The sequence below is a fragment of the Fringilla coelebs genome, assembly GCF_963513975.1.
Source record: "Fringilla coelebs genome assembly, chromosome: 19".
Lineage (NCBI taxonomy): Eukaryota > Metazoa > Chordata > Aves > Passeriformes > Fringillidae > Fringilla > Fringilla coelebs.
The window spans coordinates 9346975-9369596 of NC_140045.1; the positions used below are offsets into that span (position 1 = coordinate 9346975).

Below are 22622 nucleotides of genomic sequence, written 5' to 3' on the forward strand. Positions count from 1 at the left end.
TGATTTTAGGGAAAGTCACAAGAGTCTTCAGCTGCCCATCCTGGCAGAGAGCAAGTGACACTCTGAACCTTACAGGCAATTTTCAGGGAAGAAAAATGAGGAACATATCTCTTCTTAGTGAAGTGTAAAGAAAAGTCAAGACAGCTTGAGGCTGGAAGAAAGTTTTAACACCCTGGCACAAACAGTCAAAACAGACAAATCTACACTGTTTTTGACAAACTATAGTTTCAGGAGAGATAGGGCAGAGGTGGTAGTGCAAAATGTATTTTAAGAAATAGGGACAGAAGTGAAGGCAAGGAGGAAGCAGAAGCAACTTCTGCTTCCTCCATTCCAGTGGTCAGCAGGGAGCTGAACTGCCAGCCCATGCTTGAGCACTTCCAGGCTTAAGGATACATCTTGTTCAAGTAGTCTTTGAGGACTTGTAGAACATTACAGAAGCAAAATTTAGCTGTGAAATATATGCACAACAGGTTCCCCTAATGCAGCCTGGACAAGGCAAATTTGTCAAGCTGATGTTCATGTCACCAAAATTCAAGCATTATTCAAAGGCAAGGTTGGGAAAAAGAACATTTTAATTGCCAAATTTCATCTTTAAAAGTGTTCGCTGTCCTTGGGTGCCACTTTCTCCTCATCTTCCTCCTTGCAGTCAGTTCTTTTCCCTTCTTCTGCAACTGCAGGATGCACTTTGAACCCTTGTTTCCCTCCCCCCCTCCCAAGAATTTCCTTGATTAGTTGTGCCCCCAGAAGTAGTAAAGATTAGAGCGCAAGACCTGAACTGCACAGGAGCTCAGGGAAATACGTCCTGAGCAAAAGCGGCAGATTTTCCAGAGGTACTCACAAAAGGTACACACTTCTGCAGCTTAAAATCCTACTTATTCTAAAATAAATCCACTTAGACTAGGAATCTCAGCATAGCTCTTTCCAAGCAGACCATAATCTATTGTTAACAGCAGTAAGTAAAAACCAGATCAAATGGTTAAAGTATCATTTTCATACTTATGCTAAAGAAGGGTAGGTAACAAAAGAATACTCAAAATTTGACTGTACCTCAGGACTTATAATGGCAAAACCTACTCCAGCTCAGCAAGAGTTGCAAGAATTTAAAATTTTGTGCCAATTTCTCACAAACCAGAGGGCTGACTAGCTCATACTACAAGTCTTCAATACCAGCAGAGCTGCTATGATTAGTGGAACCTGCTGCCTCATACATAACTCATGAAGAATTCCCCCCTTTCCTCCCAAGGGAAACAATTTTGCATAACAGCAGCACTTCCCCCCCCCCCCCCCCCCCCAAATAAACCTGTAGAGTTTTAGTACAAGTTAGAGCAAGAAGTAGGTTGGCTCCATGGAGAAAGCATGAATTCCAGAGACAAATTATTTAAATAAGAGGTTTTAGAGACTAACAGTATAATTACAGTTCAGCTGAAGAGAGGAAAAAAAAAAGCTTTCTGCTCTCTCTGCATGAGGTCCAGCTGCAGTGGAGCCAACAGGCAGCTCCCAACATTGCGTGCAGGCTGACACGAACTCATGCAAACCAGTAAATCCAGCAGGTACAAACAGAATAATTCTACTCTGTTGAGTATTCTCTTATATTTTATTTATAAAGGGCAGTAACATTTGAACATCACCATTCTAAATTAATTACTCCACAGAGGCTGACAATCTACTTCCTAGACAGAAATAGCTGTTCCTAGCTTTTGCCTTATTCCAGTCACTGTTCTGATGTGCCACCACAGGATCAAAACCCAACTGATTTCATGAGTTCCCAATACCAGGACTATTTGCTTTTCACAATCTCAAACAGTTGGAGACAAAAGAATCCAAGATCAGGTACAGAAATTCAAGTGAGCAGTCATCGCTGAAGGGAATAAAAAGCCTCCTAAGCTCTTCAAGACATTTAAAACATTTTCAAAATGGGCTTTTAGTCAGTATCTATAGAAAAACACCATTCTTTTCTTAAAGAGAGACATACAGGCTGAGGAAAATTATGAACACAACCATTTAAAATGCAAATTTCAGATGCATCTAGTCACTAATCAGGAAGTATTGTAGAGTAGCATCTGGGATTCAGGAATATAATAAATACCCTAAAAATAATTTTCATGAGCAGTTTTGGAGACTGTCAGTTCACTTTTTGCTCCATTAGAGCTCAGCTGTACAACTCCGTGTGTTTAGCACATGTCATCATGAAAAAACACATTTTTAAGTTTGTTAAACCAATTCTCACTTGAGTTGTCAGATGGTGGCACCAATCATGCATACAAGCCATGGGAACAAGTTCAGGCTCCACCACAGACATTCTGCTTCACAACGTTTTCTGTTCCATTTGAACACCTACTCCTAGGAGGTGTTACAAGATGTCTTCAAAGCTGAAGGCATGTGCCACTCACACAGTGCTTTAAATACTCAGCAACAGGGCAGGAGCCTCAAAGTGACAAACAAGGACAAGCCCCAGGCTTGACAGATTGAAATGGACAATGCTGCTGGTCTGTCTAAAAAGATTTGGCTGTTTGAGGGAAAGAAACAACTAAATTGTTTCTACATACATTTTCTACATATTTCACTTTCATGTAGAAAATGAAAACAAACCCAGCCCACACCAAAAGTCATAGAAAGTATTCTCCTATCCTATTTTCTTTCCCAAGTGCCAAAGCATCCAAAAGCTACATTTATTTCCAAGTGTATATTAATTATTCCAGTCACTGGTGCTTGCCCAGCCTGGGAGATAAGCTAACTGCCACTGTAGGACCAGCAAAGGAAATGAAAGAGCAAGAACAGCTGGGGGATAAAGCTGCAGATAAGAACTGTGTATCAAACTGCTGCAGTATCAGGCTCCTGATCTACCTTCAAATGCAGAACACACACAAGTCACCCACTCATTTGCATTTTAAATCTAACACAATTTTCAGAGAAAACTGGAAATTAGAGAGATCAAAGGCAGCTTTCCCAGCTAAATGGAGCAAGTAAAACATAGAACACTTGGACCTAGTGCCTCTTTTCACTAGTGCCCCAGTGAAACAGATAGCTACACAAATGCTCCATTTCTAAGGCTGCAAGACTGGGCAGAGAAAGAACAAATGCATTCCCTTGGTCACCTTCCTATGCCAATATTCTATTCCCAAGTCACAGCTCCATCTCCCTGGCTAGGACCCATCCCACTAGCCCTGAAAAAAAAGGGCTAGAAGGAAAACAGGCTTATCCTCTGCTACACTGTCTTAATGAAGAGTAGCTGCTCAGACCTTAACTAGCAAAGCATTCATCCAGACTCCTGCGTGAGTTTTGTAATTCACATCAAATCCCACTGTGGGGTTATCTTTAGTCCAGCCACCTGGAGGTCAGCTTGGCTGCAGCTAAAGAAGATCCAGTCCCTTCTCTTGACCACCCAATGCAGAAAAACCCATGGACCTGACAGATACCTCAGGTCTCACTGCTGCAACAACGCTCTGCTGTCACACCTGGAGAGGACATTCTGCAATTCAGCACCACAGACCAGAAGAAAGGTGATGCCAAAGACACATAGGAAAATCTCAAAACTCATCTTCACTAGGTTTGTTGTTTGTAAGTTGTTTGTTGCTATGGTTGTAAAATTAGCTTTGATTATTCAAACCTTTTAAAATGCATATAAATAGAATTGTTAAAAATTTAGCAAAGGTTGTAATTCAGGGATAAAGGGCAAGTATGGAAATCTGCCATCTTCAGTACAATAGCTTATAATACAATACTTCAGTCTCACAGCAGTTGTGAAAATATCCAAACATTATCTTCAGTAGTTCTTCTAGTTTAGATTTCTACTGTAAAATTAATCAAGATTGGTAAATTAAAGCCCCTTTTTGCTCAGTTTGAGATTATAAGATTTACTTGCTCCAGTGTTGTTAGAGCACTAATGCCTAATTTTCTTACACTTTCATAAAATAGGATTAGTTTAGCCCAGCATTTTTTTTCCTGAAGTTCAAGCTTTAGTATTTGATTTATGGTATGTAGTCCTTGGCAATTTTAAAGCACAAGGGATTTTATCACGGGGTCATATAGTTCACTCCTTGTTAGGCTGAGCTCTACACAGAAAAACTGGATTTCTTATCTTCCCTTGCTTAGCCGGATCCTTATTAATTGTAGAGAGAAATCAGAAAAGTTTGAATATCACTACAAACAAGATCCCTCCTCCAGCAATTAGCAGGACTCTGCACACAAACTGGAAATCTATGAATACACTCCCAATCCTTAATACATGCCACTAAAAATCATAATCCCTCTTTTCTTCCCTCAAACTGCGATCAAGCTTTTACCATTTTAAATTAAACAAAAAATTAAATCAAAGTTAGTTCATTAACACCCAGAATGTCCAAGAATAACAGATGTTATTGATGTGAAATTCTCACACAATCCCTAATCACAATAGTTAACACAACCGAGATGTCACCTGACCAAAGAGGGGAGGCAGCATTTTTGTGTTGCCAGTAAATAAAAACAAAAGCACGTCATGTTGGTTGCAGTTTGACAAGCAGGTTGAACAAAGCAGATAAATAATTTATCAAGCCAAAATGTGATTTGCTGCTATGCTGTGCTAACACTTGTCTGTCATGCCTGGCATATCACAAGCTGGACCTTGGAGAGAGGCTGTAACAGTTCCTCCATTAAACTGGCAAAGGCAGCTGAGCTTCAAATTAGCACCATCTCCCTGGTTATCACAGAATGCAACACGTGCTAAGCCAGTGTCACAAAATCAGCTGAGCTGACCACTAGCTATAGTCAGGGTTTGTTCAACACTCAGAACCCCTGCAGCCTTTAGGTAGCTCACAGAGCTCATCTTTCTCTGCTTTCAGGGACAAGTTTAAATAATCACCACAAAACCCCTCTAAATAAAAATAAAGATGCCATATTTAAGGTGAAATGTGTTTAATCCTGGCTTGCAAAGACTACTTTACACCTTCAGACTGGAATACTCTGTTTACTATGTCTCCTGCACAGAAATACCTTCAGCAACACAATCTTTGTCTAAGCAGGTCCAAGCTCTTCTACAAATACAGAACACACACTTTGTTAAGATCAGCTATTTCCTTCCCACACACTTCATCCTAATGCCTACAGAAGTTGGCTAATGGAACATAACCCATCTTCAGATTACTTTCATACATAAGAGGAACAGTATTTGAGACATTTGCACTCAAACCAGGCCTTGAACACTTCAGCAGACAGAAGAATGCAGCCCCTTATAGCAGCATCTCTTTGTGACACAGATCTCCAAACTGCCAGGCTGCCAAATCAACTACATTTCAGATAACTGTACTCGGTTTGATGTCTCTGTAGTGTTCTGACAGTTCTGCCATCTTAGACTGCAATATTGATCACATATTGATGGCAATTATCATCTTAATTCAAGGCCACCAGCCAGGGAACATGACCTAAGCACACCTCAACAATCAACCATCACACACAGCAAAGCTGCTGCCTACAGAGCTAAGTCACAGGAGCTTGGAAGGGCCTCTGGAAGACACCCAATTCACCCTCCTGCTCAAAGCAGTCTAATTAGGTTTGAGTGCTCAGGGACTTTTCTGGGTATCTCCAAGGATGGGGATTCCACAACATTTCTGGGCAACCTATTCTAATATTTGACCTATTTCACTATAAAGCACACAGCGCTTGCAATTTGGCTGAATCATTAATTCAGAAATTTGTTTCTCACACATTAAAATCATCAAGACCACATGGAGTCCATCCCATTACAACAAATGGGAAATGATGGAGGAGTGTGTAAAGAAGGGAGAGGAAGGATGAATGTGAAGACAGCTTCACTCAAACCAGGAAAAATACTGGCACATCTCTTCAGCAAGCCTTGAATTTCTGTTCTCTAGGACAGACACCACGACACAACAGCCAATGCAGGTGAAGTCAGAGAGGAGGGAGGGGAAAGAGCAGTGGGGAGACAGTGCTTCCCTCATTTATCATCTTCCTGCCTCTATTTGAAACTGTTCCACTCTATCCTGACACAGAAAAATGGTTTTCATGCAGGAACTGAAAATGCCACCTCAGCATCAACTGTTAGCAAACACTCAATTCTCTTAAGGGCTGACACAAAAAAAAAAAGTGTGGTGACAAACACTCGTGGACAGAACCTGTAGCAATTGTCAAGTGTATGATCCGAACAGGAAAAGTAATCTTGACTTGGCTGAACCAAATTGTTAAGTGATCAAAATCCTATCAAGGAAATCTTCTTTTAGCACATAAGGAAGCTGGTTTGTGTATCACACAAAAGCAAAACCTTTTGTGTATCACACAAAAGCAAAAAATTCAAGATGATGACCTTCCACTTAAAACACCACCTAGATAATTTGAGTCATAAAAACAATCTCTAAGTCCCCCTGAATTAATTATCATGACATCTACTGGGAACAGTAGATTATTCACTTCTTTAGAAAAACACTTTCCAGCTATGCCCCAACCCTATGACAGAAGGAGAAAGAGGAAATGAAGCAGTAGTTTATAGTTTAAAAACAAAACAATTGTAAAATTTAAGATATTAATTGATATGTTTAGTGCTCTGGCATTAACCACACAGAAACAGTTATCAGAGCATCATGGCATTAACTTCAGACTTCTGATTAGATTTAGGAGGAGTAGAGAAATTACAATGACATGACAAAGAATGGTGATTTTTCTTCTCTTTTCTCCCCCTGGTTCCTGCCAAACCATGAGCATGCATTAATACACTTTAGATCTGGATATTTGGCACTTAACATGAAGGTTGACAGTTTTGGGGGACATAAACCTGAATAACAAATGCTGAGACTGAATTTAACTCCTCCCAACTTCAATATATCAGAAAAAAAAAAAAAAGGGGGGGGGTGAAGACTGTAAAGGCATTAGGACAAGTGTAAACTGTTCAAAGTGAAAAAAGAGTAAATCAAGATTTCAAGTAGCAATCCCTCAGGTAGAAATCCCTCAGCTTCATTATTTTACTTTCTTAAGTAACAGGATGGGCCACCTTCACCCCTCCCAGCAGGACCCCAGTCACCAACAAGTTCCTGTGAAGCAACAGGAAAAGCACGAAGCTGAAGAGCTGCAGCACTGTCAGAAGGAAGCAGCAATCTTGCCTTTCTTTGGAAAAGGCTCAGCAAATAGTATTTAGAGTATGTGAAGTTTAGAGAGAGCTGTCAGTGAGCATCTCCTGAGAGGCAGTACCACACACTGCTACAGAGCCACTAGGCAGAAGGGTAGGAAACCCACTGTCCTGCCAGGGTTACAGAAACCACAGAGCAGCTTTTACCACATAATGCCCACAAGAAGAAAGAAAAAAAAAAAAGAGGCCAAGCACTTTTCCTCTTCACTCAGCTGTTTTACAATTGCAAGCCAAAGGTCAACTATCTTCACTCACTTTTGGAAACCAGCCACAAGATTACTAACAACCAGCTTAATGGCTCCAGTTCAAGTGCTATTCAATCAGGTCGTGAATCTGTGGGTAGGCAGCAGTAATGGCACATGACATCATAGGCAAATTATCTGCTGAGGTCAGAGCAGCCAGACTGGGCATCTCTGCCTCCTCTCCCCACAGGGAGAAACATGGACTTCCAAGGACTGGGAATGAAACTGTTAGAGATTTGTCCTTGCCTCGTGTGACACATTTTGCTACAAAATCAATGCTCTGCCATCCTCTAACAGCCGGACCTGGTTCTCCAGAGTGCATCACCACAGGTGTCTCGCAGTTTAAAGGCTTCACTATGCATGAAGTAGCACAGGCCCTCAGCAAGGGACACTGAAGGGTGCAGGTGCACTCAACATGGTACAAGTTTATTTCTCTTCCCAGCTCCTTTGAGGACAGGAGGATTGACCTGGTTAATGAGAGACATCACATGGGACACATGACTGGGATGCCCTAAGATTTCTCAGTCATGAGCAGAGCTCTAACAAACAGATCTGACATTTTGGGTGGAAATTAATTTCCACAACCACAAACACATTTGAAGCGAAACAGATTTTTCAAAGTAATAAAGTTTGTCAGTATGGGTAAACTGGAACAGTTCTAACTCATTTGGATTTATTTGTCTGAAATTTGCCAGCTTTACATGTGAATCTCACCACACTGCACAGAATTGAGCTCAACTATGTGCTGAAGGATTCCTGAAAGTTCTGATGCTTTCGCTGACTTTAGTGATAATCTTGAGCAATTTACCATTTCTATAGCTCAGTTTATGCATCAATGAGGTAAACATGCAAAATTTGTGAGCACTTTCATATGAATATGAGCTGAAAAGAAAGGAAATACAGATTGAAGAACTGTGTATAAATGCTTTGAGGAAGTGTTCAGCCTAGGTTTAGGGTAAAGTAGGAAAATCCTTTGTATTCTCGGAAAAATATAATTATTAATGCAGTGTAACAGTACACATATGTTTCTATTTGTGTGATAAAATTGCTTATCTATGGGATGACATCAAGTATACAAGACTCAAAAACATCTATCAGCCACTGTGCACAGATGTAAGACTCTTAACACAGACTACACTTCAAAAACATTAAAAAAATGTATTTTTCCTTTGCTTATTAGAGAACATATTTTTAAACAAATGAAAATTTTATTATATTTTTTCATGTACTTAAATAAACATCTACCCCAAACTAAATGAAAATAGCTGACAATACACTTTAAAATAAACTATATTTCATTAAACTTAATTTTTCCTTTCTGTTCAGCATTTTCTAAAAGCTGACTTCAGCTATGCTGTACTTCAAATACACTGTAAAAGTTGAGGGCAGCTAGTAGTAACCCAAAATAGAAGAATACAGCTCAGGTTTAAAAAAAAAAACAACAAAAAAGCAAGGTTATCATAAAAAAGGTTATCCCAAAAGGTTTCCAAAATTCTGACAGTCTCAAACATTTAAAAATAGCCCTAGGAAATATCCTGGTAATTTACACACACAGTAGCATTGAGGTGTACAGGACTAACAGGAGTTTTTTGGCCAATTATGGGGCAGGGATGTGTAGGACATACACAGATGCAATCATTTTTTAAGTTAAAATCTCAAAGCATGATATGCTTTAGCAACCTTCATCTGTTTATTGCCTCACACTTTTAACAAAGCCACAGTTGAAATATCAGCTATAAAAGATACACAGTAGGTTCACAGATAAAGGTTATTTTTTCTAGTTGATTTTAAAATGGTAGTTAAAATCAAGCCCTTTCCTGGCAAAAGTGTTGAGCAGATGAGTAATCCCACTGAGGTCTGCAGGACTTGATTTGTCAGCACAGTTACAGCCTTACATCTACAGGAAAAGCACCTCTCAAAACTGCTCCTACTCCAAGCATTTCAGAAAAAAAGCAACTTAAAGATACCTTAACACCAAATATATCACACTAGGAAGATGAAGCCCACCTAAATGGAGAAATAGTGACTATGAATTAATTCCATTAAAACATTTTGCAATATGGCTCTTATTACTTGGAAGCAACAAAGCTCTGAGCTACACTTCACCAAGGCCAAATCACTAAGGATTTTTGTATTTTACTCCCCCCCAAAATAAAATTTTGGGCTTGTTCTGTGTGTCCAGTTTTACTACAGCTGTAGAAACTCAACTGTTTTTTCAAATTCCTGTAATACAACCAAGATGAAACCTAAAAAGCCTTTGATATATTGAAAGAACTATAGACCAAAATTCCTCTAATGCACTCCAACATTCACTTACATCTGCACAGATCCATTATATATTCAGCCACAAGCTTATCACTCCAGTTCATCACAACTGAAGATAAAACTCAGCTTCAATATTTGACAGCCTGATGCTAAAAGATTATCTACTGAGAAATAATCCAATCACTGTTCTTTGATATTAGAATCCTTGGCAGGAGGCAAAGAAAAGGAATACCAAATTGATCTTGATTACTTCATGGGGCTTCCTCTCATAATCTCTACACTGAAATCCCTTTTATCTTGTACTTCTGCTTATTTGCTGCCGTGTTTTATGACTAAGTTTTCAAATATTCCAATCTCAGAAGAGAGACTTGAGAGACTTGAGAGACTTTGGGATGCATGCTTAATACTCAAAACAGCCACTCCTGCTCTCAGAGGTGTGACTGGGATTTAGAAGATCTTGAGGCTCAGTATAAAAAGGAGATTACATTCTCTGGGGACCCCAAAGAGGGTCAAGTCAGACGTACAGGAAGAGACTCGGAGAGAAACTGAACAGTCCAGGGGTAAAGAGGGAACTCCCGAGCCCGAGCCCTCCACCTACCTTAAGGATATCGCCCCGTTTGAAGCTCAGCTCGTCATCCGCGGTGGCTTTGAAGTCGTACTTGGCGATGGCTTCCATGCTGGGGCTGCCGCGCCCGGCGGTGCGGGCGGTGGGCAGGAAGCGCTCCCCGAAGCCTCCGCTCCTCCCGCGGCGGCGGCTCCCGGCTCCGTGCGAGGCGCCGGCCCCGTCTCTCACATACAGGGAGGCCGGGGGACGATCCGCCCTAGGGGAGGGGGAGGAGGAGGAAGAGACGGGCCATTAGGGGAAGTGGCACGGATCGATGGCCGGGGCCGCGCCCAGCGCCGCTCCCTCCGCCCGGCGCGGCGCGGCCGCCGCTTCCTCCCGCCGCCGCTCGCCCGGGCCCGGCTCGCACGAGTGACGCGTCCCGCGGCCAATGACAGCCCCGGCGCTGCCGGGGGCGGGAGCGGCACCGCCACCGGCCCGCCGGGAGCCACTGCCGCTCCTCTCCCGGGGATCTCTCCCGCTCCTCGCAGCGGTAATTACAGCGATGTAACGGGGGAAGGACGTGGCCAGCCGGCCCCCCGAGGGCCCGGGAGGAGAGCCCCGGGCTCGGCACCACGGAACCGGCACAGCCCGCGGTAGGCCAGGGGATGCGCTCCGCTCCCCACCGGCTGCCCTGGGAAAGACCCGTCTGGAGATGCCCGCACCGATGGTTTGGGTTCTGCCATTCATACAGCTCACGTCGATTTAAATACAAGCTAGACAAAGCAGAATGCTACTGGGTTTTTGGAATGGAAATGCCTATCAGAAAGTGTCCTCAAATAATATTACACAGGAACAAAAGTTTGGGCTGACTCTAAGTAAAAGTAAAAATTCCAGTGCTTTGAGCAGCAGAACACGTATAAAAAAATCTTTGCAATTCAGTGTGACAATCAGCGAGTTTGTGTCTTTTATGGGCTCAGAGAAGACATTAAATCAAACCTGGCAAGTCATAGATACACACCAAAACCACTGAAAAGGCTTAAATCCTGCCCTCAGGTTTGAATAGGAATAATTTTCTGTAACTCCAACTTGCACAGAAGCCAAATAATCAGGAAAAGAAATCACCAAAACACAAGAAAGACAGTCTATAAGTTAAAACCCATCATGAATACCCCCTTGAAGAGCTAACAGAGGGCTGGCACTTGCCAATGACAATTCAAGACGGAAGAAATCTGACAAACACTGGTGAACCCACGCACCTGCTAATTCAGGCTCTGTGGTTGTGGCCCAGAAAGAGCCCTGCTGCATGTAAAGGCAGCAGATGGCAACAGCAATTTTTCATTTCAGAGAAAAACCTGCCTTACATAAATGCAGTTCAGCAATTAACATGCTTATTTTCCATGAGCCCCATGTTTGCCCAACCTAGCTCCCTGTAGAGAATAATGAAGCTCAAGGCAAACACTGGAACTGAGATTCTATCACAGGAATCTGGCAGAATGAGAGGAGGTATTTACAGGATTCACCTTGATCAAAAAAAGACCAGCTTAGCAGGGTCCCCACATAGACAGAGCTTTGGGATGTCTCTGGTCTTCCTACAAAGCCCTACTGAAATGTCAGCAAGGCTGAAAACAGAGTCACCTGTCACAAAGACCCCAACAGAACAATCTCCCTCTGCTACCATAACTGATGGAAATGAATGTACTGGATCCAAGCTTCGACCAACACACATAATGAAATCCATAAAGTGGATCATCTTAACTACATTTTGGTAATTATGAAAGATTTAATTTTAGTCTCAAGGCCGATGAAAAACCTTCTTTCTGATGTGAGTCTTCCACATCATACCAGCACACTCATCCAAACAGCAATAATCACTTCCCTTCACCAGAAGTATTTTCCCTTTGCTGCTTCTACTGTGTTGTGCTCACCATCTCCTCACCTTTCCAACCTGCCCTCTTGGGGATTGTCAACTGATGGTACTGATAATTTTCTGCTATTATAGCACCATTAAAGGGCAACATGAATGTGTGAAGCAATGGAAAATGCAAACTGCTCAATGCTGGTTGTCTACCTGTCCTGTATCTTTTATGGTAAACATCATCTATTTCTAGTCCTTCTTAAATATTACTGGAAGCAACCTTTGGGTGTTTCTAACATCATCACACCACATGTGAATACAAACACCTTCAGCCAAGGGAGCATGGCTTGAAAACCCCAAGTTCCAAACCTAAGAATGTAACATCAAGTTGCACAAATTAAAGTATACACTAAAGGCTTGAGACACATTAAAAGAAAGAAACTGCTTCAACTTATAAATATGCCTTTTTTGGGAGCACACAAGTACCGCTATCCAGCACTGCACTACCAGCTAATAATTAGGTTTTTTTAACTGAAGGTGTTAATATACAACTTTCTTAGAGAAACTGATGCAGCATTTCCAAGAACTATACTGGCATTTCCCTGAGCTTCGTAACAGCACAATGTCAGGAAATTTTCAAGCAAAGTTCAAGATAAAAGAGATTCATCATGCAATACTCTTTAAACATGCATTAGTACTACTACCACCATCAGATATATTGTCAACATACAAAGGAGTGAAGTTTCCAGGTAACAATGTTAAGAGCAGCTGCAGTGTAGAGCAAAACTTTAACCTTCCTGACTTTAGACAAAAGTGTAGCTGAAGTTTAGGCACTAAAGTTATATCTGAAAGAAGGAAAAGTTTTGAAAATATTAAACCAAGATACTTACACAGCAAATGTCAGGAAAGGTGAAGTCAAGGCATAAATCCCTTAAAGTATCTTAAGGAAGTATTTTCTGCTTAGACTCTTGTTAAATAAGTTCTTACACACATTCAGCCATGTCGTTATTAAAACATGAGCAAACCAATTGTGTGAGTGGGGGAAAAAGCACAGCTGTATCTGCTTCAGGCAGAGAGCAGTGCAACAGGACACCTTACTGCAGGGAGCCCAGTCCACAGACTGCAAACGGAGTAAGACTGGTATGAATGATTAACAGTCAATATATGAATGCAATGATTACATGTTACAGAAATTATCAGATGATCTTGCTAGAGAAATGACTAAGACTTCTCAAAATATCAATGTTTCTCACCTTAGTGTGACTTGGGTTAAGACTTCCTTTGCTCTCAAAAATACTGGGAGGGGTGAGAGGAAGAAAATGCAGCAGATGCAGCTAACAGTAAATGCTCATTAGTAGTAGTGCTGTAGCTCAAGATGGGATAAAAGTAATTATAAAGACAAACTTCCCTGTTGTGGCCAAAAGGAAACAATTCTCACGTTCACTTCAACAGATATTTCAAAAAGCACACAGGCAAAGGTGAGCTTTTTACATTACTCTTAGAAACAGCATGGTTTTTAAACAAAAGAGAGCATTCTCATTGTTCTCTTTTCTCTGTTTTACTGCTCTTCTGGAAAGTGATACAGGCAGGAATAGAACAACAGTTTAGAAAAGCCAAAGAGAGAAAAGATAGATTCACTGGGAGATTTTGGAAAGGATCAAGTCCTAAACTTCATCAGCTGTTTTAGGACAAAACATTACTGAGGGTGGTAAAAAGAAAAATGTGTGCATACATCATCTGGAAGACATGCAGAAATGCAAGTGTCAGACTCTAGACAAAAGAATAGAAAGTTAAAATTGTAAGGGCAGAACACTAATTCAAATTAACCAAATAAGGAAGTATAACATAATAAAGGAACAAAGTAAAATATGAATTATATTATTAACATAAAAACTCCAGAACATTCAAGATCACAAATTATCCCCTTGATCTATCACCTTAAAGTGATTCAATTTCCTTCAGCACCAGACAACTCAAGATATCACTTTTAAAACTAAGCTACAGCACAAAGCACAGATAATACTTATCAGATCAAAACATTTTTATCAGGTAACAGAAAACTTCACCTCTGCCAGAATGAATTTATTTACTGGCAGTTGGTTTTTTTTTTGGTTTTTTTTTTCTTATTTTTAACTGTCTAAAACTGCTTTAAATGTTACAAGCTTATCTGGTATTATGAAATACTCAAAATAGTGCACGACAATCAGCCTAGGAGATGATAACAACTGAAAGGTCTTTTAATGGCACAAATACTCAATATCCAAAGTTGGCACAGAGATGGATTACAAACAACACTGTGTTTGAAAATTGATTAACCATCTGTGGTCCTTCAGATTTTGTCCCTTGACCCCGGGCATTTAATAGTTTTTGAAACAAAGAATTAAGTTCCCTAAGAACTGTATCTGTGAATTGCTCTTGCAGTTACTAACTGTGCTACAGAATAGTTTTCACTGTAGGTTATAAAAGAGGTGTCTGAGTCAGAAGTTGTGGGAGTTAACAAGGCCGCATCCTTGTCTTCTACAGATTATTTGAAACTATATTGGCAAGTCAAACCTTATCCCACAAAACCAGCACTGGTTCTCAAGAAGGAAGTTCATAAGAGAAGGAAGAGGCCAAGAGAAAAACGTCCTTTTCCGTCATAGAAACTCACGTTTGAAGCATGACCCCTAATGTGTTTGGAGACAGGGCGGCAGGAATGTTATCCTGCCTACAGGGTACTCGCAGCCTTTCAACCTTTGGAAGCGGCCTTAAGTTATGGAGCTCTTTTTGGGGAATACAAAAGACAAGCCCCAAGAACCACGACCAGCCAGCACTCCGCAGCAGTAGGGCAGAGAGAAAAGCGACCCCCGCCCGGTGTTCTCTGTAGGTGAGTCGGGAATCTCGCCGAGCAGATGACGCCTCTGGAGCCCAGAGCTTATTTCAACCACCCCCCCCCCCCCCCCGCCACCAGCAGAGCCCGCATCCACTCCACCCCCCGGGCAGGCCGGGGCCCGGCGGGACACGGGGCCGGCGCCGAGGCGAGACGTGCGGAGCGCAGCGAGGAGAGCGGAACACCACGGGGCCCAGGCCGCAGCACCGGGGGCTCAGAGTGCGCCCTCCCCGTTCCCCGCCCCGGCGCGGCCCCCGGCGGGCGGCGGCCCTCCACAAGCCCGGACTCACCGCGCAGCGCTGGGCGCTCCCGCCGCCTGCCCGGCCCCGCGCGGCCCGGCCCGGCCGCCGCTCCAGCGCCGCCTCAGCCGCCGCTCCGGCCCCGGCCCGGCCCCCCGCCCGCCGCGCCGCCGGTCCCGCAGCAAGTCTCGCGAGAGCCGCCCTTGTCAGCGCCCTCCGCGGGAGCTGAGCCTGCGCGCTCACGGCCCCGTCGGGACCGCGGGCACGCCCCGCGCATGCGCAGTGCCGGGCCGGCCTGCCCTGCCCTAGCCCCGGGCGGCCGCCCCGGGAGTTGCGGGGTTTGTGTCGGAGCGAGCGGGGAGCGGGAGGGCACCGGCAGCATCCGAGCAGCGCGGGATGGGCCAGATACCTGAAAGGAGGGTGTAGCCAGGCGGGGGTCGGGCTCTTCCAGACAGCTAGCGATAGGACAAAAGGGCAGAGTGAAAGCTGCGCCAGGGGAGGTTCTGGTTGTACATCAGGAAGAATTTTTCCACTGATATGGTTATTAACCACTGCAGCGGGCTGCCCAGGAGGTGGTGGAGGCACCGTCCCTGTAGGTGTTTAAGGAAACGTGAACGTGGCACTCAGTGCCATGGTCTGGTTGACATCGTGGTGTTGGATCATAGGTTGGCCTCGCTGGTCTCCGAGGTCCTTTCCAACAAAATTCTGTGATTCTGCTATCGAGGCTCTATCTCCTCCTCAGTGTCTGGAGGAGAAATCACGCTGGTTTTGTGCACAATACTTGCCTAATTTGTCAGTGTCTCCACTTGTCTGTAACACAGAGCCATCTACCACACCATGGAGCCAGCAGGGAGGAATTTATTGAGAAATTCTCTAACTACCAGAGATACACCCCAGCTTGTCCAGGCAGTGTTTGAGCAGACAGACATTGAGGGGTGTAGAGCTGCTCACCAAGCTCAGAGCAAAGAACACACCTGGTCAGCTGTTACTTGACAACTGCCATCTCTCCTGAGCAGTGATTAAGGCACCCGTGCTGGAAGACAAATAGTTTAATGCCACATGGCAATTACAGCATCCACAGAGGCCAAAATTCAGATTGCACAGGCAACTAATGTCATGGATGACCCTCCTGATATTCTTTCAGCTTGAAAATACTTTTAATTATAGAGTAAAGCAGTTGCTCAGGTAAATGTCAGGCCTAAGTCCTCTGATAAAGGCATAAATAAAAAGCTTTCCTCTGGCTTTAGAAAGGAAAGGTGGTTTCTGAATATGAAAAGCCTTTCTAGCACTGTACTCCCACCCCCTGAAGGAATGAGTTACTACAGGGTTACTTTTATCCCTCCCCCACCTCCAAAAAGACACCAAGACTTGAAGTGGGCACTTGAAGTGGGCACAGCCACAGTGTCCAGACATCAACCTCAGGGCCCACAGCTGGGCTCATGTAAATTTAGGATTGTTGTGGGCCAAAGTCTACAATTTAGGCACAGGTAACGGATATTTTGTTGTATGACAGAGATGCACATTTTTATCCTCCAATTAAACCTTTTTTTAAAAAATAAACCATGACACTGGTTGCTCTCCTCAGCTGGAGTCTGCCAGGGCAGTTATGGTTACATCCATACCAAGACCAGAGTACCATCACAATATTTACCACAACCTCAGACAATCCAGCTTATAAATAGTGTTCTGCAAACATTGCCTGCTAACATTCTCATTACAAATGCTTAAGCAGCTTGATAAAGACTGGATTAAATTTGAGCTTTAAACCCTTGGCAAGTTCATTTTCTCATCCTCACATTGTCTTTAAGGGGTTTTAACTTATTCCCAGGTTTGAGGGGAAGATGTGAGTTCTTCCCATACTTAATTCAAAACATTGGAAAGGGTGGAGAAAAGGAGCTTTAGGAGTTGAGATGTTAACAAATGTTTCAGACATTCTTTCTGAGGATGCAGAAATGATTCATTTAGAAGTGACACCAAGACTGATGAAATCAGAGCTGGATTCCAAGATCACTCAAGTCCCCAGTAGTTGTTCCTAGAACAGTCCTACAGGATCTCATGTTTCATGTATGCCCTCAAGATGGGGATTTAGAAGATCATAATAAGTTTCTGTAAGTCAAATAACATCTCAAAGAAGTTATAGGAGCTACTTTTAGCTGGACTTGAAAAGCCAGCTATGGCCAACAGCTGCCAGTTGAATGACAGCTACTTTATGGGGCTGCAGCTGCCTGACTGTAAAAGGGCAGTCCTAGAAAATCAAACAAGCAACAAATTTCAGAAATAGCAGAGATTAGAGTGTTACAGAAAGATATTCCTGACCGAGGAATTGCTGAGATGTACTTGCTTGCAAACAAATCCATGTAGAATGTTCCCCCAGCTTGCAAACAAGTTAATACTTTATAGAAACACACAACTTATTGTGCAATACTGTGCAGCTTTGCTACAGCAAAAGCCAAAATCCTGACATAGCTGTGAGCAAGGATGAAAAAGGCAACAGAGACCTTGTTTTGCTAAAAGTTCCATTTCTTTTTTTTTTTCAGTCTAGGAATAGCTTGAATTTTCTATGACAGTTGATAATGATAAAATATAATCCAAGATTAGCTCTGAGTATTTTAAGAAGGTAAGAAAAATCCTTGTGTCTGACATTTCTTTTGGGTACCTTTTTAAACTTCTTAGAGTAGTCTGGGGAAATAAATGTATGGGTCTTGCTATCAATAGATCAGAGGAATATTTGTTAAAATGGGTCAAGCAGCCACTAAAGGTTTAAAATTACTGCTTGGAATAGTTGTATTAATGCCATGTTCCTAAGGCTGTTCTCCTCAAACATGAGGATCTGTCATCATCATGAACTACAATACACTTGACAATTTAAGGAACTTTGTGTTTGTTGCAATGGTTTTTTTAAAGGCATCTGGCACAATAATTGTAATGAAATACATTTATAACATGCACCTTTCTTCTTCTGACGCATTTCCTGCTTTCAAAGAACTGTAGTATTTTTTTTTAAAAAGCAAACCCCTGACTAGCTCAGCACATCTGAAGATGCTCTAAATTTCACACTGTGATTCTGCACTGTAGTGCTGCAGTTTGTATAGGGTAACACTCTGTGTGCTGTGTCTAAGTTGGATCTAAGCAGCCTGATGTATGAAGCAGGACACAAAGCCTGCCTCCGTGGAAAATCAGACATTCTGCCACAGGGAATGTGGAATAGATGTAGACAGGCCCCGATCAATTTTCTTCCCAGTTGAAAATTTACTGCCACGAGACTGTTCTGACAGCTGGGGGGGCTGCCTGGATATACACCTCTGTCTGAGATGTGCAGGGATACAGTGGGTGCGGCACAGGGGGAATGACAGGAATGTAGGCACAGCATGGAGGGAATGGGGAACGCTGGGAATGGGGCTGTTGAGATTGATTGCATTAATATTACCTTCTTGCCTTCTTCCCACACCTACCCATGTTAGCCTCAGTGTGATAAGGGATTTTAGCCATAAAATCCAAAACTATTCAATTTACTACATATTTGGGTCTGTGTTGGAACAAAGTTGCTTCAAACATGCCTGATGCAACCAAAGAGCAACAAATATGACCTGTTCTAGGAAGATGCTGAATACCTTGAGGAAAACCTAACACCGAGGTTCTGGTCTAACGTCATACCACAGACTGAAACAAAACTAACTGCAGGTACCACATACAGACAGACCTGGCAATAAATTCACCTTTTTTTTTGTTGTCAGCTTATATTAAAATGGACACCAAGGAGGGGAGTCTATAAGACTTAACTGCTATTACTAGAGTTTCTCTAAAACCTTAATTCAAGATTTAGGTTTCTGGTCTATAGGATTTCCCCAAATGCCCATATTTGGAACATTGTGTGACAGGACTAATTAGGGAATCAGACAGCAAAGCTAAGGAAAAAACCCTGTCCAAATGTGTTTTCTGTGTCTGTTCTTCAGAGAGCAGGAAAATGAATGAATTGGGTAACTACTTTGCTGTATATTGGTGAGTTGGTCTCATTTTGATTTGCAGCTTTAGGTTAGTGCTAAAGGCAACAATATCAAAGGGATGGAATAGATGTATGATAACAGATAATAGATGTGTATACATATAAATATATAGATATCCATATTCTGCAAACAGGGAAACAGAGGCATGGAAGGCTTGCCCAAAGCCACACAATAAACTAACACCAGTGTTCAGCAGCATTAGGAACAGAATTGTCAGTTTTTAACTTCTGAGCCAGCTGAAACCCTCCTCATGCTCTGCCCTGACTTCTCACACACACCCTGAACTGTTATCACAACTGTCTGTCTCTGTAAATCTGCCCAAGTGCAATCAATAAGTGTTGCTGCTTGTGACCCAGACAGAACAGCTGATCTGCCAGAACAGCTTCACAATTTTACTCATTACAGATCTCAACAGCACTTGTGAAGCAGTTTAATCACCATGTGAGACAAACAGGGACTGTTCTTTTATAGACCAGGAGATGAGAAAACTTAAGCTCAAAACTAGCAGAAAAAAGGTCCAAACCCAAACCACTCATGAGTCTTACATTCAAGCAGATTTCTTTCCATACCACCTGTGTTTCTATGGTCACAAAGAAGAAATGACAAGATTTATAAAACTGACTGTGTAGGAAAGGCTGTTCTACCTGGGACCTGCAATAGCTGTCACTGACATTAAGAAATTAAACAATAAAATCAGTTGGCTGGGGTCACCCAGAGCTGCTTAAGCTCTGAAAGAGATCTGTAAAAGAGAACCAGACCCAACTATAGTGTGCCATCCCCCTTTCTTTAGTACAAAAGGACTTCTGCTTTCTTCCTACTCCCAATCCAGTCATCTGTCATTTTCAGGACAGCCTGGAATTGCCAGTTCAATTACCTCTCAGTTTGGAGAAAAACAAAGCAGATGCTGCTTATTATGAAAAGACAGAATTGCTTTCTTTTGTGAAATATCTCACTTTTATTTTCTAATTAGACACTGAATTACAGGCAAGTCCCTTATTTATTAAGCAATACACAGGAGCTGGGAAATAATGTAATTCAGCTAAAATGAAATACTGTTTTCCCTTCAGTTTGGGTAAAGGTGGTGGTCAACTCAACTACTCCTTTTAATTTTTAAGACTCAGTTTTTGTATCAATCTTCCCCTTTCAATTCCTTTTTCCACTATGCACATTATAATTATAGTAATTTCTTAGCATCTGTCATGAAATATGCAAGGAGGGGGGGAATCAGACAAACAGCCACTGCCTGTTCTAAACAATACAAAATATTCTCACTGATTTAATTATATTTAAATTATTTTGCACCATTGTTCAGAAACTCTACTTGTCAAATATTGATTAAAATGCAACTTCAACACTTTGTCAGAGAGCTTAACTAAAAAAAAAAAAAAAAAAGACAAAGAAAGGTTTGGGTTTTTTTTGCATACAATACCTGCTTTAAAGTGGTCCTAGTGAAATTCTCATGTCTGCTCTACCCGCAGCAGCCACCCTGGTGAGGACTGACTGAAAGGCACGTGCAGGGAGGTCAAATAGTTCCCGTGGATGTGCTGGGCTCCACCAGCTGCTCCAGGCGGAAGCTCACGGCAAGCTGAGCCCTGGCTCTGCCCATATGCTGTGGCCCCAGGAGGAGCCAGCAGATCCCTGCGCTCAGACATGGGGAGCATGAAATGAAGCTTTTGCAGACTACCCACATAGGTTTCAATTATTTTATTTCTATGAGCTCACTTCCCACCAAAATGATATAGGAGGCCTTTACATGGTGTAACAACTCCAAGAAATATAAGGCTGTGGAGGCAAAAAGGAATAGTTTAGAAACTATTTAGAAGCAAGTATGGGAGTGATCTTAATTTGCAGGCAAAATTGACTGATTTGTGGCTTTCTCCATACCAAAATACAACATTGTTATAAACATCCAGAACGAATATTACCTTGTTTGCTATTCATTCACAATTCTGCAATATTAAACAATAGAGAGGATGATGACTTGAGCACTGTCCTGTAGGCCAGGTCTTTACAGCAAAGTTCTCAGGTCCAAAAATCACAGCAGCTTAGTGCCTCTTGAGTGCTTCACAGCTTTTGCCTTGAGCTTCCCTTTGTCACCCACTTCTAAAATACATGGGAAAAGTGCTCTCTGGATACTTGTCCTATTTCTGAATCTGTAGCAATTCTGTACAGCAGAAACACAATTCAAGGGTGTTTCTGCTCCTCCAACCTCCCCTGTAATAATGCATTTTGATGTTTTTCATTTATTCTCAGCACTCTGCAAGCACGAGGTGCCTGAGGTGAGCAGTTAGATCAGGTTTACCAAGGAGGAAGTAAAGGCACCAACATGTTAAAGATGCAGCCTGCCAGACACTGTAAGTGAATATTTCACTAACAGAAATTCTATACACAGTGTACTTGTGAGTGAAAACAGGCTTTATTTGGGGCTTGTTTAACGGATTTAAAAAGGACCCACAGGGAATCTGTGTCAGAGGCAAAATAACCCATATTTCAGATCTCTGTTCAAGATGTATCTTTACTCTGACCTTTTACTTAAAACCTTCAATTAATTAAGTAGATTTTATTGGGTAGAACAATATAAAGAACTAATGAGATGCTTGTGCAGCACTAAGCACAACTCATGATTTTGTATTATTGCAATTGAAGTAGGACATTTATCTCCTTTCCCTTCATTGTACCGTCTCTAAACTACACCATCGATTCCCCACATCTACTATTTTGTTTCCTTCTAAGTCACCAAAATCACTTTCAGCATCACTCAGGTGTTGTGGGAGTTTATGTTAACTGATTCTAAGGAACTCTTCTGAGTAACAAACTCAGAAAATCCAGGAATTCTGTGGCCTTGATTCGCCTCACTGAAATTTAAATTGTATTTAAAAGAGCTGAAATCACACACAGAGAATCCTGCACTGTGTGTATCCAGACACTGTCAAAGTAAACTGTCTCAAAGGAGTAGGGAGATCTCAAAATGCTACATTCTTAAACTGCATCTGCAGTGAAAACAATGCAGAGCTTAAGCTCTTTGTACAAAATTGCAAAGAACTGCACCAGACTTTGGCATTTGTAGTTTAGCAAGCTAGTCAAGATGAGTTTTGTAACAAAATATCGCACATGGGAACTGCCATATCGCAGCTCAGGATAAGACAAGCTCTGCAATGAATTACAGGAATATGAAAGGAGTTAAAATTGACGGACAGACATCTTTTCAATTTACTATGAATTCAGACGTTAAGCCCCAAATGTCTTCAGGCAGAGGTACAGCAGTGAGGCATCTCTGTCTCACACCTCTGACTTCCTTTCCAGATTCTGCAGAGGCTTAGATTTCATGTTAAGATTACCGGCTGGCTAGGTTTGTGTGCTCGTCCCTGCCATGGTTTCCTGTGCACCTGGCACCTGGAGTCCGCCTTCACCTCATGTCTCCGGAGTCTGCCAGTCTGCTGGTTCTCTACGGCAAAAGTGGCTTTTCAGCGGGAGATCTGCAGGTGTCACC

The 22622-nt window shown here is 42.3% G+C and overlaps 1 protein-coding gene across 1 annotated transcript in view; it reads right to left on the reverse strand.

The window, feature by feature from the left end:
• GRB2 (growth factor receptor bound protein 2) overlaps positions 1-15287 on the reverse strand; it is a 49088-nt gene extending 33801 nt beyond the window's left edge. The window contains exons 1-2 of the mRNA XM_084218208.1: positions 15180-15287; positions 10220-10442 (exon numbers count right to left, since the gene is read on the reverse strand). Coding sequence (XP_084074334.1) covers positions 10220-10297 — 78 coding nt within the window. The 5' untranslated portion in view covers positions 10298-10442; positions 15180-15287. The remainder of the gene's footprint in view (positions 1-10219; positions 10443-15179) is intronic.
• Between the last annotated feature and the right edge of the window lie 7335 nt (positions 15288-22622).